Source organism: Ascaphus truei, chromosome 2 (genome assembly GCF_040206685.1).
Source record: "Ascaphus truei isolate aAscTru1 chromosome 2, aAscTru1.hap1, whole genome shotgun sequence".
Taxonomy (NCBI): domain Eukaryota; kingdom Metazoa; phylum Chordata; class Amphibia; order Anura; family Ascaphidae; genus Ascaphus; species Ascaphus truei.
Genome location: NC_134484.1, coordinates 61,512,840 through 61,531,830, shown reverse-complemented (window position 1 = coordinate 61,531,830; position 18,991 = coordinate 61,512,840). Strand labels below are relative to the sequence as shown.

The window sequence follows — 18,991 nt, the reverse complement described above, 5'->3', positions numbered from 1 at the left end:
TTGTCTCTATCTGTCTGAATTCAAGGAGATCACTTATTGGTATTCTGGTGGCTTTGTGGATTTGCTGGTCTACAATTCAGTGGTTATATCCACGGTTTATGAAATCCGATCTCAAGTCTGTAATCCGCTGGCCTCTGTCTGCTGTGTCGGAGCATATCGGTTGTATGTTATGGCTTGACTGTAGATGGTTGCATGCTTAGTGTGTGTCGGGTGGAAGCTGTTGACTCTCAAATAGCTGGCTCTGTCTGTAGGTTTGCGGTATACAGAAGTCTGTAGTTGGTTGTTCTTTATAGTAATGGTGGTTTCTAAGAAATACTATACACTATACTACACTCGTGTCCATGGCAACGCGGCAAATGACGCTGCGGGTCCCGTGACGTCACGTCACATGACCCCGCTGCGTCATTTGACGCCGCATCAGGTAAGGGAGGGGGTGCGAGCACCAGCGGGGGGAAAGCAGGGGGGCGTAGCTGCAAAAGTTTGCGCTCCCCTGCATTAACAGACTCAATAGTGTGCGCTGTAATGAGCTGTTTTCGCCTGTTCTTTACTTCTGAAACATTATTTTTGTGGTGTTTTCTATGACTTTCATTGGTACTTATCAATACTTCCGTTTCTTACCATAAATGAATACTATGCGACTGGCCATGTTAAATTCCTAGCAGGAAAATTTGATTGGAAATGGAAATAGGGGGGTATCAGTAAAGACAGGAGCAGATTGACTGCACAATTCCAAAATAAAAATATAGATGAATAAAAAGCAGAGTGGATCGCTGTGCCAGCGTTATGTATTTCTTGGTTTCGCATTCCTCTCGAGTATTGATTGACCTGTATGACCTAGGTCAGGGGTAGCCAAGTCCAGTCCTCAAGTGCCACCAACAGGTCAGGTTTTAAGGTTATCTCTGCTTCAGCAACAGGTGGCTCAATCAGAGACTAAGCTTCTGATTGAGCCACCTGTACGCAGAGACTGATTAAGCAAACTGTGCTGAAGCAAGGCCAACCCGGAGATGTTTTTTTTTAAATGTGGCACTTACCTTCAGCTGCGTCTCCCGGCATCCTCCGGACATCTCCCCCCAGCAACCCCCGTCAATATGGCTGCGCGGCGTCAAATGGCGCAGCGTTGCCATGATAACGGGATGCTACGTGATATCACGACGTCATGCGGCGTCCAGTCGCCATGACAATGGGATGCCTTGGGCGCCTAGGCGTCCCGTTACATCATGGCGGCACGTAGCGTTCCCATTGTCGTGGTACCGCGGCACCATTTGACGCTGCGCAGCCATACTGGCAGTAGTTGCTGGGGGAGATGCCGGGAGGACAGTGAGGATGCCCGCCGCTGCCCCCCTCGGAGGTTTACTAGGTAAAGCCGTAGCCCACAGATATGTGGCCAAAACCCGTAGTCTCCGGGTGAAACCTTGGTGGTGGGAATATCCTTAAAACCTGACCTGGTAGCCCTTCAGGACTAGAGTTGCCCAACCCTGGACTACAGCTTACTGTAGCATCATTGGTTCATTGGGAGACCTAATTCCAAAGGCAAAATTCACACACAGTTGTACATACCCTGGCGTGTATCCCTTGATATCAGATGAACTTGCAGCCTTGACAAGTGTCATTTTTAAATGATATCAGGTCAGGATAACTGAACACACAGATACCCAGCAAGCTCTCAGAAACCCCCCCAAATTACCACAATATATATATATGTACTGTATATAAGTGTCAAAAGGAGTGCTACTGGGACAGGATAACTGAACCAATATTTTACTTTGGATAGGCACAACTTTTATTTATTTTATTTTTTTAACTCAGACAGTAAAATGAAAAATACAGAAGAATCCCAGCAATATTTTTTTTTTCTTTACAGATTATTAGGTAAAACAATATAAAAAAAAAAACACACAAAATCATTTCCCTGTAACCGTTCAATTCTACTGCAACATTGCAATTTATGTCACTTGTTCGAGGCTTTGGAAACACTGAATGGCATTTACTCTGAATTCTGCTGACTTCTGCAGCAGGTGGCTTCCTATAAATGAGACGTTTAGACAATTAGAATTGGTGTTAAGTGTTTGCTGCGTAATAAATATAGCATTATGGTTTTCCACTGTGCACAATTGTCAATTGCATCCACATTTTTTTTGAAACCTCCACATTAGTGAAACATCTGCAACTACAAATGAAAAGAGATTTCTCAAAGGAAATGAACGCGTCGGTAATATGAACTCAGCATATCTGAATCCATTGACTGAGAGGAGGGCCAGCGGTTAATTGAATTTCTGGCCCCTCTGACAGAAATTTGGTTGCAAAAAAAAAAGATAGGTGAAATTGATGGGATAGTGGGAATCCCATCAATTTCACCAATATTTATTTTATTTTTTTTAATTTTGAAGTTGAACCGGGGGTCCCACTCTTCTGAAGCTATGGTCCACAGTGGTACTTGTATCCATGAGATACATACTGGTGTACTGTAGTTATCAGTGTTCTCCCTGGACATTTAAATGGCCATCCAATCGGATGGCGCAATTTATTTATTTTATGTAGCGCCCTTATCCAGGGTAGATTTCCAGGTCGTGGGGAGCGCCGATGTAGTACCCAAAAAGATAATACAACACACAGTAGTGCAATATGTCTGAAATTCACCATTAGGATGTCCATCGGGCCTGCACAACATACGGCCCGCGGGCCGCCTGGACTGCTTGTGCGGCCCGAATCAGTTTTCTTTGGAGCAGTTCGGCCCTTCTCACTTTACAAGTTGTGCAGGCCTGATGTACATACACCAGATGGGGATATACTGTACTCACATATTCCCCATTCTTTTAAGGATTCCCAAATCAGTGGCAATATGATGGTCTCTGGCAGTCTTTCAAGGGAGAACTTTTGCAAATACAAGGTGAAGGAACCGATAGTGCAGGCTGGTAATGCTTTATCAATATAAAAAAAACAAGTAATAATTCAATACTCACATGGTGTCAATAAGTTAAAAACAAGGGAATCACAGATTGAACATGGATCCGAGGTGGATCCAGTGATGGTGTAAATAACCGCCGGGCATCGGAACATTGCGCCCCATCATTCATGGGGACACAGGCAGCGTGTGTCACATTGTCACAAGGGGAGGAGGATGGGGGAGAGAGGGAGGAGGGTGGGGGGAGAGAGGGAGGAGGATGGGAGGGAGAGGGAGGAGAATGGGGGGAGAGGGAGGAGGATGGGAGGAGAGAGAGGAAGGTGGTTCGGGGAGAAAGGGAGGAGGATGGGGAAGAGAGGGAGGAGGATGGGGGAAGAGAGGGAGGAGGATAGGGGGGGAGAGGGAGGAGGATGGGGGGGAGAGGGAGGAGGATGGGGGGGAGATGGAGGAAGATGGGGGGAGAGAGGGAGGTGGATGGGAGGAGAGAGGAAGGTGGTTCGGGGAGAGAGGGAGGAGGATGGGGAAGAGAGGGAGGAGGATGGGGGAAGAGAGGGAGGAGGATAGGGGGGGAGAGGGAGGAGGATGGGGGGGGAGAGGGAGGAGGATGGGGGGGAGGGAGGAGGATGGGGGGAGAGGGAGGAAGATTGGGGGAGGGGGGACGTGGATGGGAGGAGAGAGGAAGGTGGTTCGGGGAGAGAGGGAGGAGGATGCGGAAGAGAGGGAGGAGGATGGGGGAGAGAGGGAGGAGGATGGGGGAGAGAGGGAGGAGGATGGGGGAGAGAGGGAGGAGGGTGGGGGGAGAGAGGGAGGAGGGTGGGGGGAGAGAGGGAGGAGGGTGGGGGAGAGAGGGAGGAGGGTGGGGGGGAGAGGGAGGAGGATGGGCGGAGAGAGGGAGGAGGATGGGGGAGAGAGGAAGGAGGATGGGGGAGAGGTGGGTGAGAGGGAGGAGGAGGGGGGAGAGAGGGAGGTGGATGGTGGGAGAGAGAGGGAGGAGGATGGGGGGAGAGAGGGAGGTGGATGGGGGTGAGAGAGAGGGAGGTGGATGGGGGAGAGAGAGGGAGGAGGATGGGGGGAAAGATGGAGGAGGATGGGAGGAGAGAGGGAGGAGGATGGGGGGAGAGAGGGAGGAGGATGGGGGAGAGGGGAGGAGGATGGGGGGGAGAGAGGGAGGAGGATGGGGGGAGAGAGGGAGGAGGATGGGGGGAGGGATAATGGGGGAGAGGGGAGGAGGATGGGGGGGAGAGAGGGAGGTGGATGGGGGGAGAGAGGGAGGTCGATGGGGGGAGAGAGAGAGGGAGGAGGATGGGGGAGAGAGGGAGGTGGATGGGAGGAGAGGGAGGGAGGTGGATGGGGGAGAGAGTGAAGAGGATGGGGAGGTAGGGAAAAAGATAGGGGAGAGAGAGGGAGGAGCATGGGGGGGTAGAAGGAGGAGGATGGGAGAGAGAGGGAGGTGGTTGGGGGAGAGAGAGGGAGGACGATGGGGAGAGAGGGAAGAGGATGGGGGGTAGAGAAAAGGATGGGGGTGAGAGAGGGAGGAGCATGGGGGGGTAGAGGGAGGAGGATGGGGGAGGGTGGGTGGAGGATGGGGGGAGAAAGGGAGGTGGATGGGGGAGAGAGATTGAGGAGGATGGGGGGACAGAGAGGGAGGAGGATGTGGGGAGAGAGGGAAGAGGATGGGGGATAGGGAAAATGATGGGGGAGAGAGAGAGGAGGATAAAGGGAGATTGTTTCACTGAAGTGACACTAAATAGTTCACTAAATTGTCTCACTGGCGTGATACACTATGCACAGTGCCCCACATCTAGAGACTCACAGAACAAATAGTTTCTAGCAGTGGGTTTGCAATAGAAAAAAAGGTTGGGAACCACTGCTCTAAAGTTTTAGCCTATAATTTATTCTACGCGTGTTTGTTTTGATCAGGTTTTAAAAACAGTAAACTCCTGTTTTAGGATCAGCTCAACAAAGCTGTATTTTTAGCCATGGATAGCAAATGTAGGGAGCACAGGGAGCCTTTGAAGTCCGCTATTAGCAGCTAACAAGGATAGTAGAAAATGTGGGGGAGATGTAAACAATGATGCATAGAGCATACTTTTCACCTTGCATCTCTTATAATAAATGCGTAAATGCATTTACCACCAATTTTTACAAGCATTAGCTTGTGATTTGGAAATGTCACTAGAAAGAGTTACAAATATAATAATGGAATGTTTCAACATTACTGTACATCTGTGTATGTCATTTTGTTGACCCTTTACTAGGGTCAAGAAACTCCATCAGGTCTGTGATGGTTAAACTAGTTAAAGCTGCAGACCAAGCAATATCCTTCATGTGTGCATTTTCTTTTATAAATCAGTTCTGTACTATGAGAAAATACTTGTAGCATTTAAAAAACAAGCAACTCTGAATTACATTTTTAATGTACTATAATGTAACAAGCATGTTTTGTTTCTATAGCAACAATTTACAAAGTCACATCCCCTTCCTCTTCTGAAACAGGCTCTGGCACACCCCTTTTTGAGCCCTGCCCAATCTCTAGCAGTGCACCAAGTGTATCTAGTGACTGTCTGTTCACATGATCTTCCCCACAGAACATTGCATCTTGGGTCCTCTTCTGCTGCACTGCCAGCCATTTAGTGAACCCCCGTGCTGAATTTTCACTGATTTATCACAGGAGAACGGATCGATCGGCAATTTACTGTAGCTAATTACTTATCATTGTGTGGATCGTATTGATGCACATATGCTTTAACAATCTGCATCAGATATAAGAAACATTTCCATACATTTGACAGAGACACATAGAACATGGGGCAGTGCATGTAAGCAAACTATTCTTTTATTTCTTTACATTGATAGATCTCTTTCAATATCTTATCGAAGCGCCTGGTGCTTGATATTCTTTGAAGTGTTGGCTTCCTTGTTTGAAATCTGTAAACATGTGTAATTGTTATTGGCTTGGTTATAGATTGATTTAACATTCCATTAAGAATCTCATTTCCTAATCCCTTTTTGAAATTGATCAGAAATGTACATTTTTACAACACTATAGTAATGATAAAAACATGGCTTCCCTTGGAATTGGTATGTTTCAATACGCTGCAATAAAAAAAAATTACTGTACACTCCCTTTATGAAGTATGCTGCTGGTAAAAGGATTGTCCTTACATTTATGGAAAATAATACACAATTCCTGCACTCCTACCAATTGGGCTAAAATCTACTTGTGACATTTTTACATTTTTACATTTAGAAACGAATTCTGTGTAATAAAGGAGTCGTTTGGTTGCATCTCTTGGTAAAAACATGATTACTGCCTGCCAACCTCGTCAAGGTAAACTCCGTTTAGCAGGCACCTACACTGAATATATGCAATTTCACATTGTCTTGTGGACTAAACTTTGTAAAGTATGTGAAAGTGCCCTGAAGGGGTTAAATAAATGAAGCATATGCTCCTTTGTCATTTAGTGCAATCAAAAAACGGCCAAAGCCAGTAACAAAGTTCCTTTATTATAAAGGTAAACTGTGGGTGCACCTTAACCCTGGCTGTGCTCAACGCTGTGACCATGCAGCAAGCTTAAGCCTATAGGGAACCATGTTAAAAATGGTTATTGAGGCAAAAAGTGACACTGTGTGCTCATTTGCATGTCATTTCCCAGAATCCCTTGCTGCAGTGGAAGTGCTGTATGCTGGGTGATAATGGGGAAAGGCGGGGTTGCAGACCTGCCTAAGACATGCAGATGAGCATACAGTTATATTTGCATATTTGCTTTCCTGTGGAGGGTTTTTGTCATTTTTTTTACTCACCATAACTTAACTCAGTATTATGGTTTAGCCTATCCCATAGCCTCTCTTGCATTCCCAGTAAAATCAACCCCACACTGATGAGACCCATCAAGGTCGAAACGGCTGTCTGTGGGTGGTTTTCTGGGTATGCACCTTAACCCTGGCTGTGCTCAAAGCTGTGACCATGCAGCAAGCTTAAGCCTATAGGGAACCATGTTAAAAATGGTTATTGAGGCAAAAAGTGACACTGTGTGCTCATTTGCATGTCATTTCCCAGAATCCCTTGCTGCAGTGGAAGTGCTGTATGCTGGGTGATAATGGGGAAAGGTGGGGTTGCAGACCTGCCTAAGACATGCAGATGAGCATACAGTTATATTTGCATATATATATATATAAATATATATATATATATTGTGGGGGCTCAGGGGTTCCCAAAAAGAGCTTGCTGGGGTTCTGTGTTTTGTTAGCTGGGTTTACCCTCACCTACTCTTCAGAGGAGGGCGGAGTGTAGACTGACAATGAGGTGTATAATACCTTTATGCTAATTGGAGAATTGATAAGGAACTCTGTCCTGAAAGGAGGAGACATACTGTACACCTCCAAGGAATCATTTTAAAAAAGTGCCTGAACATTTATCGGAATTTGTACAGTATTTTTAATTGGGGGGAGTGGGGGAGTCTCTTGTACAAGTTGAATGCTTTGCTTTTGCATTTCTAAATATCCGACCAGGCATGCTAATTTACATTTCTCTGAGTCTCATGGAGCCTGCACCTTCTTACCATGGAGCCTGCACCTTCTTACCATGGAGCCTGCACCTTCTTACCATGGAGCCTGCACCTTCTTACTTTTAGACAAGATTAGAATGTGTTGTGACAATGTCCAATAGAGGAGAGTCCAATCTTTAACTTCAGGCTCCACAGCAGGGATTTACATGCGTGATGCAAAAGAGAAAAGAAAAACAATCATAGTGCAACAATGTTAAATGCAAACAGATAAGACTTACAAGACAAGACAAACATAAAACAATGACAAGTAGGCTGACAAATAATAAAGGAGTATATTTAATGAACAACTAAAAAACGCCTGGAGCAGATATCGGATCCGGTTTGTAAAACCGGAATCCTACTTACAAGACATCCAATATAAACAAGCAGGGATACACGAGGATGGAACTCCGGCAGCAGCTACCGGTAGACTCGTGGCGATCAGGTGAAGCTCCGATCACTTCCTAGGTTCTGCGTCCGGATGTGCATCACCATAAGTTGGTCTCCGGTTCTCCTGGTGCCAGCTGCCACTCCGTTACCGGAAGTGCGTCACTGGGGGCGGGACGAATGTCCGAAACTCCCTTCTCCCGCTTGTGTATCTGAACAAACTCCTGTAGTGCTCTGCTCCAATGCCCAGTTGGAAGAGAGTAATTGCATTGGAGCAGAGCACTACAGGAGTTTGCCTTGCCCTATATTTAATAGGTTTGGGTGCATTATTACACACCCTTCATATTGTTTATTGTTATATTATTTTTTATGCATTTTACTTTAGTCTTTTAGCGCTAATCACACCACCCTTTTTTCTGAAGATTAGAATGTGTTTTATACACTGTGCAGGTGCTTGTACAGTACAGTGATATGAAGCAGGGCTCTTCAACTAGATAAACATGGGCCAAATGTAGCCTGTGAAGAGCCTTGGGGTGGCCCTTGGACTGTCGGCATATGCCAATCTCATTGTGGTTGCTTAGGCAGCTAACCGACATCTTTCACACTAAAATCTTCGTCTAAGCTATGGTAATATAAATGTATATAGTACAGGTGTTACAAATGCTTGCCAATTATTGAAGTGTAGTCCTTTTAAAATCTTTAAATGTATTTACAATTATATTATAACGGCCCTTTTATTTGTAATAGTCTTTTTGGGGATCGGATCCCCTTGGAAAGTTTGAGAGCCCTGACATGAAGAATTGCAGCATGCTCTGCACTCACCGCTTATGGTTCAATAATGCACTTTCATACAAAGTTGCTTGATATATTAGCAACTACAGGATTAGCACAGTGAAGACGATGATGGGAAATTTAATGATGAACAGGGGAATATGCTTTTGTGTTAGCGTCTGATTAGTTTTATTGTATTTCCCAACTTTCAATACAGTTGTAGTCTATGATGGAATTAATTAACATTCAAAATGGACGTTACCATTTATTGGGCATGAGAGAATCAAGCGTTATATGAGCTGTTTTGACAGCTCATTGGGGAAGAAAATGTTTAATATATCTATGGCAAAGTTTAAGTAGATCGGGATTCTCCAGGCGCAATTGTCTTTTTATAAACTAGTTCCATTAATAGCTCCCATTTATAATACAAAAGCAATAACTCTTTGAGCCACCTGGAGCCAAAGACATGGCATTATGTTACAGTATGTGTTACTGGCTCTACTGATAATTAATGGGTGATTAAAGGTGATGCCTAATTAGTTTGTGTATTTTAAAGGAGGAAGTGCTGAAAATACTTAGCAGCAATATAAGAGAGGTGTAGCCAGGTGTCACCACCTTCTTTTGAAGTTGCATTTAATCTCATTCTCCGGAAGGATCTAAATGCACTGACCAGTAAACAGAATATACTTGTCAATTATACATCAAACACCACATAGGAAGCCACATATTAATGATGGCCTTTTACCTGGGGAGCAAAGTCATGGATTATTTAGCATCTTGGCTTTGGGAAGGGAATTAGCATGGGACAGAAAGAGAGATGAAGGGGGAGGGGAAGAGTGTTAGGTCATAGACTGGTGACAAACTGTTCTGTACAATATGTATGTATGTATGTATGTATATCGTTATTTATATAGCACCAAAAGTGTACTCAGCGCTTCACAAAGAATACAGTATGGGGGATTATTATAATAATACAATAAGCGCAGCAAAAATCAGACAATAGGAAAGGAAATCCCTGTCCTGAAGATCTTACAATCTAAGTGGTATGATGGGAGACTTACAGAGACAGCAGGTGAGGGAATAAGTGCTGTAGATGGCAGTGCTTGGCCACAATGGGTGGTAGGAGTGACTGTGGGTGTGAGACAAATAGCCATGAGTGCAGGCTATTGGGATGCTTCATTTGTGGAGCGTGTCTTAAGGTTAGTCAGTATTAAATCAAAAGGTTAACCCTTCAGTAGCCCCTCCTATCTCCTAAAACCTTGGGCTCCTACTATAATCCCTACAATCACACACATTTTTAACTCCTCCCTCTACTCTGGTACCCTTTCCCTCCTCCTTGAAACGTGCAAACGTCCTACCATTACTCAAAAACAGCAAGCTTGATCCTACCTGTCTTTCTAACTATCGACCTGTCTCCCTCCTGCCTTTTGCCTCTAAACTCCTTGAATTTCTTGTATTCTCTCGCCTGCTCCATTTTCTCACCACCTATTCTCTCCTAAACCCTCTACAATCTGGCTTCCGCACTGCTCAAGCCACTGAAACAGCCCTCACTATAATAACTAATGACCTCCATGCTGCCAAAGACAGAGGTCATTACACTCTGCTCATATTACTTGACCTCTCTGCAGCATTTGATACCGTGGACCACCCCCTCCACCTTCACATTCTCCATACTCTTGGTACTCGTAACAAAGCTCTATCCTGGATCTCCTTTTACCTCACCCATCGTACTTTCAGTGTCTTTTCTGTATAACACCTCCTCCTCTATCGATCTCTCTGTGGGGGTACCCCAGGGCTCTGTCCTGGGACCTCTCCTCTTTTCTCTGTACAAACTCTCTCTAGGTGACCTAATCACATCCCTTGGGTTCAAATATCACCTCTATGCTGATGACACACAAATTTACTTTTCAACCCCTGACCTTACACCTGCTGTACAGACCAAAGTTTCTGAATGTCTATCTGCAATATCATCCTCCACCATTGCCCTCCGCTGACTTAAACTCAACATGTCAAAAACAGAGCTCCTCATATTTCATCCCAAACCTGGCCCTGCTACCTCCTTCCACATTACTGTTGGAAGTTCTGTCATACACCCAGTAGCCCAAGCACGCTGCCTAGGGGTCACACTCGACTCCTCTCTCACATTCAAAACATATCTAAAACCTGTCTCTTTTTCCTCCGCTATATTAGAAAGATACACCCTTTCCTCTTTTACTCCACTGCTAAAACTCTGACACTGGCTCGATTACTGTAACCTCCTGCTGTCCGGCCTTCCTGCCTCTCACCTGTCTCCCCTGCAATCTATCCTAAATGCTGCTGCCAGAATCACTCTGCTCTTTCCTAAATCAGTCTCTGCGTCTCCCCTGCTGAAATCCCTCTCTTGGCTTCCTATCGAATCCCGCATCGCGCACTCAATTTTCCTCCTCACTTTAAAGCTTTACACTCTTCTGCCCCTCCTTACATCTCAGCCCTAATTTCTCGCTATGCACCATCCCCACTCTTGCGTTCTGATCAAGTATATCTTCTCTCTACCCCCCTTGTAGCGAAAGCCCTCTCCCGCCTTAAATCTTTCTCACTGACTGCCCCCCACCTCTGGAATGCCCTTCCCCTCAATACCCGACTAGCACCCTCTCTATCCACCTGTAAGACCCACCTTAAAACACACTTGCTTAAAGAAGCATATGAGTAGCTCCGCAGCTAATACTATACACCTGATACATAAACCTTGGCCCCAAGCAGACGCACTTACCAGAACGCCCTCCTACTGTCTCTGTACGTCCTTCTTATCTACCAATTAGATTGTATGCTCTTCGGAGCAGGGACTCCTCTTCCTAAATGTTATTTTTTAAGTCTGAAGCACTTCTTCCCATGATCTGTTATTTATATTATTTGTTATTTATATGATTGTCACGTGGATTACTGCTGTGAAGCACTATGTACATTAATGGCGCTATATAAATAAAGACATACATACATACATACTTGATTCCTCAACCGTAATTAACTGACGGTAGATGCATAAAAACCTAGAACCAGCTGTGTCCCACATGTGGCTTCCTTCCAGGGTGCAAAACCTGATCAACTGTAGGTGCCTCCGGCTAGTTCTATTCCTGATAAGCTGGTTTCGGCCAGCTGAAAATAAACACATGTTGATCTGTTAATTATTTATTTTGCTGCAAGCGTGAACAATATACCCGGTTGAACACCTGTTTTATTTTTGCTGACTTAGTTGCATGCACTGTTTGACTTGATTTGTTTGGTGTAACCCTTTCAGAGCCAGGTGGGGCAGCAACGCGGTGCATGTGGCACTGAAAGGATTTAAATAGCGTCCCAAAAAAGTACCTTTTTAGTAACATTTTAAAATAAATAAATGGACATATAAGCGCAAGACAATTTTGGTTTCAGTTCACCTGGTAAATATATGTTATAGTCGTTACATTATAAAAAGCCGAGACATGCAACTTGCGTTGCTGGCTTCAAATGCTTTGCAACAGGAGTGGGCCAACTCCCGTCCTCAAGGGCTACCAACAGGACAGGTTTTCAGGATATCCCTGCTTCAGCACAGATGGCTCCCATCAGTGGCTCCATGACTTTTAATTATTTGTTCACATCACATATTATGTATTATTCCTAATATTTTAACAGAATATATTCCCTAACATAGGAACCATGCTGCCATTGGGTCACATACAGTATTGACATAGGTTTTAAATATGTATCATATAACTCTATAGGGCACATCCTCCGAAACAAGAAGGAACTCCAGAGGTGTTCATAAAAAAAATAAAAAAATTGTAATCCACATAGATTGACGTTTTGGTCAAATACACTGACCTTTGTCAAGGTCGATCTGTGTGGATTAAAATTATTATTAATTTTTTTTGATATGAAGATGTGTAATGCAGGATGAGTCCTGTATTATAGGTCTCCCCAGTGGGGGATGATCACTGAGCACCCGAGGCAGTTACACAAATCCAGTGAATGCACTTAATTATTTTCTTCTAATATAACTCTATTACATGAAAATTGTGTGGTGTCTATGACTCTTTGGGTCTCCCTACCTGTTAGTGTATGGTAATTCTAAGGATCTTTATTCGCTTCTTAGGCTCCCACAGAATCCCCTTCTATTTAAAAAAAAAAAAGGGACTAATTAAAGTAGTCAGCATCTGCAGTCAAAGACTGAGCCACCTGTGCTGAAGCAGGGATCTCCTTAAAACCTGGCCTGCTGGTGTCGCTTGAGTTGGCCCACGCCTGCTTTACGATGACTTGCTACTGTGTTAATGTACTTCCCTGCCAAACATTCTGCTTTTCATTTACGTCGCGTGATTTCCCGACGTATTTGATATCAGGCCGCCGAAGGCCGACGGCGAACTCATCCATGTCTCTTTTTCCCTTGGCAGGAAGTTGCACCAGCAGTTCGAAATGTACAAAGAGCAGGTGAAGAAGATGGGCGACGAAACACAGCAGCAGCAGGAGCAGAAGGGCGAAGCCCCCACCTGTGGAATTTGCCACAAAACAAAATTTGCGGATGGCTGCGGCCATAACTGTTCATATTGCCAAACTAAATTCTGCGCACGTTGTGGTGGGCGGGTGTCTTTACGCTCAAACAAGGTACGGAACCAGTTTACATGATTTCCTAAAACATCACAGTGGACAGACTTAAAACACATTGTAGAACAAAACAAGATGTTGTTAGCCCAGTGGTTTTCAATCTTTTTTGGGGGGTAAGGAACCCTATAATTATCTTGTAAAATTCTGCGGAGCCCGAACCCTCTCTAATAGCGCGTCTGAGATCAGATGCATTGTTAGGAACCCCAACCCTCTCTAATAGCGCGTCTGAGATCAGATGCATTGTAAGAAACCCCACTTGTTAATATTTAGAAAGTCCTATTAATATTTTGGGGATATTGATGATTTAATTACTCTATAATATTCAATATTATGTAGTATAAGTTAAACCCGCAGTGACTCAACGATGCAAAGTGGGGTAAGGAAACCCATACTTCTTCCTGACAACTTCTCTCTGTTACCTCAATGCCAAATTCAGAGAGGGGGAGCTCGGAAAGAGCATAACCTCTCCCATTCCAGGCGTTACAGTATGAGAAGCAACATATGTGGCTACAGCCTTTTCCTGTTGGTTTATTTCACTCACTTTAGGGATGTGTTTGTGTGGCATTAAGTCACCAGGTAATGCATGCACTCAAATAAATTAGAGTAGGGGTACAGAGTAGGGGGTACTTAGCTGCCGGTGCACTGTTTCCAGGGAGATCCTAAGGTCACAGTAGTAGCCAGTGAACAAAAATGAAGCAGGCACACGGACTTAAGCAAAATGATTGAATGGGCCATGTATCCGACGTTTCGGCAGTGCAATACCGCCTTTAACAAGGTAAGGGCTCAAAACGTCGGATACATGGCACATTAAATTATTTTGCTTAAGTCTGTGTGCCTGCTTCATTTTTGCTGTGTGGCATTGACCAGTGTTATTCATTTTGCCTGTAGAGATGTGCAAACGTTTCACCTAAGTTTGCAAACCAAGTGCAATTTACAGTTTTTTTCTCATTAAAAAAAAAGTTTGCAATCAGTTTGCCTTCGTAAAAGTCTCCAACACACGGATATTCGCTTGAAAATGTCAATCCAAATTGTGGATTTGGGCTTCAACTTTGTCAAATTTAGCTACAAGGTCCTAATGAACGTTTCGCCCGATTTCTAACTTTTTCGAGCAAACCAAATTGGGCAACTTGGTGCATCTCTATTTGCCAGTGTCCTGAAATCTGCATTTTATGTTTTGGCCACTGAAAAAGAAAGTGACATGCTGTAACGTAAAGAAAGACTGAGCATAATCGTGCACTTTTGATTATATGAAACTTGTACTGTTGAATGGTGACACCAGATAGGATTATAGAATCCTACTAACAGCTACTGTGCAGCTGCTTCACGCCACTACCTTTTCCCACTTGCCTCTTCACCATCCTGGAACAGCAAAAGAAAAACAAATTCTGCATGGTGAAATTACCTTTCCAAGGAACAGCAGTAGAGCAGGGATACTCAACCCCAGTCCTCAACGTCCCCGTCCCCCCCCCAACAGGTCAGGTTTTCAGGATATCCCTGCTTCAGCACAGGTGGCTCAATAAGAGGCTCAGTCAAAGCCACCTGTGCTGAAGCAGGGATATCCTGAATACCTGACCTGCTGGGGGGGGGGGGGGGAAGGGGAGAGGCTTGAGGACTGCAATTGAGCACCCCCGCAGTAGAGGGAGCTAAAGAACAAAATGAACATTTCAGGCTTGGCGATGCTCTGCTGATATTACTCAGCTGAAATTGAATGAAAGGCAAACTTTATGAAAGAACAAACGCCAAAGCTCCGGATGTAGATTTAAGAGTCAGTATCACTTTGCCTAATGAGAAATCATGAATGAACACAGGGTCACAAAGAAAAAACAATATACTAAATATAGTCCTCTGAATAATGTCTAAATGGGGATTTACTGTACATAATACGTAGTTTGGAGTTTAATTCAATTAGCCGCTATATTATATATCTCCCAAATCACAAGGTTCAACAAATTAGCAGTTCTCTCTGACGTACACAGCCCTGTACTTGGCACCTAAATTGCAGTTAGTCTGGCATCTGTTATGTAAATGTTATCCAGATCAAACTTAATACAAGCTATTTCTTTGGAGCCATGTCACACATTTAAGGATTATTGGCTTTATGATATTCACATCTTGTAAAGAGCGCAGTCTTCATGGCAATGCTCTGTAAACCAAAAATAAGTCAGACTTTGGACTAATGAAAGAAAAACGTTGTGTGTGAAAAGCTGCACAGGCTAAAAGTTTAAAGGGAAATGATCGTTGGTTTGTAATGCCACAATTTATTGTAGGATAATACTTTTGGTAAAAAGCTTTTTTTTCTAAGAACATTGTTTCCATGAAATAAAATGTAGCGTTCAGCATTTTAGCAAAGATTTGGGGTTACACGGTATTTACTAAGTGGGATTACTCCATAAGACCCCTTGCATGGTGCCTGACACGTTACAGCCCAGTCACCAATGGTGCCAACATTGTCGTATTAAGTAGCACTGCGTAGTAAATGTTATATATGGCCTTCAGTTTTTAGCAGGAAGGGTAAAGGAGACCTTGCTTTCATGAACCATTAGTAGATCTAGAAATATAATGTATTCTTCATGTTTTACCTTTTTAAATGTGTCAAAATATGACAGACAGCACTCACATCTGATGTAGAAGTTGAATCATCAGAGAGCGTGGACAATCCCGACTCTGAAACTCCATATAAAACTGTCCAAGTGCTAAATACCCCCATCGCTCCTAATTCACAAAACTATTTTGTATATTCCAAGTTTCCCACCACGACAGCATGGAACAGAAGTTCCTTTATATCAATAGACAAATAGTAGCTAATATCAGGACATAATACTAACGCAGACCCATCTTCGTATTTACCTTTAAAGTGAATATTTAATTCAATAACATCATAAATACCCTTTTAAAAGTAGAAATAGGAAAAGATTGAAACCAGGGGTATTAAATGGCTGATTCACATGGAGCAAATAATTGAGAAAGCTGCCAGGGACTTTATAGTATCATCTATGGTCCATGTGACAACCAGCCACCGTCAACAACCCCACCTTACTAACTTTGTGGCTTATGTATTACAGAATCCTGGCTGTAAACTAGGGCACAACAGCACCAGATTCACCTAATGTTTGTAGTTGGATTTAATTCTCTGATATATCTACTGAATTTCTTTCTCTAATTGGTCTACTGATTTTTTTTTTTCACTCCCTGGTTTTGCAGCCAGGAGATTTTGATGGCGAGAGCCCCCCAAATTTCTACTTTGAAGGCAATAATCTTTTATTCTAAATGGAAAATATATGATTCCCAATCTCATTGGAAGCTTCTTGAGAATGAATATATGGCCTGACACTCACGGGTATAGACATATTCCGCTTTATTTTACAAATCAACATGTTCATTTGTAGGCGGAAAAGAGGCGATATCTCTTCTTCTATCCTTGCACCTTAGCTGCTGCTGTTCCTTTAACTGGATCCTTTAACTGGATTTCAGACGATGACTCAATTACACGTGTAGATCCTTCCAGGTCTTTAAATGTTAACTCTCTCGGGAAAGTTTAAACAAACAACATTCAACTCGTTGGTTTAAGTCACAAGGAAGTCTCTTTTAAAGTTTAATTTGATTTGTCAATTTGAAAGGCAATATTGATTGTTGACTTGAACAAGTGTGGAAATTAGGCTAGTTCTGACATAAATATATAATTACCAATAGTGAATGGTGAACAACCCCTATGTTAAATCTGACGTTCCATGTTAGGATGTTAGCATGTTCAATAATGGTAGTGATTCTGCTACAATTGGATTGTATTTTAATTGAGGGAGAGAAAAAATCCATCCAGATTGACGGCAAAGGGCACAGGTTTTGCTGAAATGACAAAAGAAAATCGAAAAAGCTGTTCCTGAGCAAGTGCCTAGTTGAAGAAGAGACCTGTGAGGTTTTGAAACATCTATACTCTATAATATTAAGTATTAAAAACTCTTCAATTGACGTTCAATTGGATGGGCGTTAATGCCGGATCGATTAACTGGACCACAATAATTCAGCCTCGAAATCAGTGTAAACCTAACTAACTCAGAACCGTGTTGTCAGATGTTCCATACATTTTGACATACTGTACCAGTAGTACAGTATGTGGTTGATCAAGAGATCTCTATGCATGGTCAGCCCTTTCTTTTGACAGGTATATAGGTAATAACCCTTCTTGCAAGTTAAGCTATGTAAGCATCTCTGAAAATGCAAATGTTTCATCTCCCAGCTGTAAACTAGCTGTGTTGCATGACAGTTTCAAAGTAATAATAACTCCTTCTGTACTTCCTTCCTGCTAAATAACCGTGTCCTCTTCTCTTTTTGTCTTGTCTTCCCTCCGCTTCATCTCTTGCTTTCACGGATATTACTTCAGGAGGACAAAGTGGTTAGAATCTTTTTTTTCTTCTTCTTATATCTTTCACTATTTTAGTCAATGAGTATTACTAGGGACATATTTTTAATAATTGTTTGGGATATCTGAAATATTTCGTTTCCGAAGCATTTTTAAGATCATGCATGAAAACGTGATGTCATTTTTTCATTTATATATGAGCATGCATAGTTTGTGCATATAAACTCGTGTTCTGTTTTTTTCTTTCTTTGTCATGTATTTTACATTTGACAATTGTAAAAAAATAAGATAGGCAATCAGTTGGGTACAATTAAGGATGTACAGTAATAGCTCTTTTCATAGCAAGCCACACACAGCTACACTTTTTCACATCTCGGATGCATTCATGCTTGTTTGTTGATTATTCAGAAACAAGTGAGTTGTAGCAGGATTTTCTTTTTCTATTAGGGGGTAAAAAAAATAGCACAGTCCATTATAGTGAACATGCCTCATTGTAATATCATAACAGTCCTCACTGCACACTGGTCCACAGCATGCTGTGTGACTGTGGCCTTAGTAAGAGATATACCCTTGCCAGTTTTGCCATATGAATATTATGTGGTGGCACTGGTTTCCAATGCCACTGTACACGTGACCTTCAGTTACCACTTTTCCCACAGCTGTGGATGTATTCTATTGATATGTGAGAGAAAAGAAGGTTGAGTGGCCGTGCTGGTGTTTTCTTCCATGTAGTAACAAAGGAGGGAGAGGGAGTAGGGAGGTATGAGAACAATTAATGGACCAAGGAGTGAGGGGACAGAGGTTGTTTGGGGTGGGAGTGGAGTCGGAATGCACAGGACACCAAAAATATTCTGTAGGTGTCTTATAAATGAGTGCCGGCCACAGACATATATATATATATATATATATATATATATATATATATATATAAATATATATATATATACTGTATATATAAATCACATATTGATACAGTGCATCGCAGTATATCCCACTATAATCGATGTGTGAAATTTTCACCTAAATTTGCGAAACAGGTGAAATTTGCCCATCTTTGTTTGAAAAAAATATCATGAAATCACACAGTTTAACCAAAAATTCACCTAGCATGTTTAATCCAGACTCTGAAATAAGTATTTTGGGGGTAAAAAAGTAAAGAAGAGGTAGATATTAACTTAATTTAAATATGCTAGATGTAATTCAAATGACTGAATTTACCATATTTCTCAGGGTGTTCACAGGTATCTCTCCACATGGAATATAAGTAACTCTATTTGGAGGTATATAAGTAAATGGGTCCCTCTACCCACTATACAGTAAAGGTGTGTGTGTGTGCGTGCGTGCGTGCGTGCGTGCGTGCGTGTGTGAGCAAACAAAACGTGAAGGCGAATATTGTAATAAAGCATTTTTTTAAAT

The 18,991-nt window shown here is 42.9% G+C and overlaps 1 protein-coding gene across 43 annotated transcripts in view; it reads left to right on the top strand.

Annotated features, from left to right (window-relative positions):
• The window catches only part of RIMS2 (regulating synaptic membrane exocytosis 2), an 814,155-nt gene that overhangs the window by 124,023 nt on the left and 671,141 nt on the right, over nt 1–18,991 (top strand). For 37 of the 43 annotated variants that reach the window (XM_075582507.1, XM_075582506.1, XM_075582513.1 and 34 more), the window contains 2 exons: nt 13,008–13,218; nt 17,597–17,608. In XM_075582507.1, the coding sequence (XP_075438622.1) occupies nt 13,008–13,218; nt 17,597–17,608 (223 nt within the window). The remainder of the gene's footprint in view (nt 1–13,007; nt 13,219–17,596; nt 17,609–18,991) is intronic. The other 6 variants (XM_075582509.1, XM_075582543.1, XM_075582545.1 and 3 more) reach the window with 1 other exon arrangement.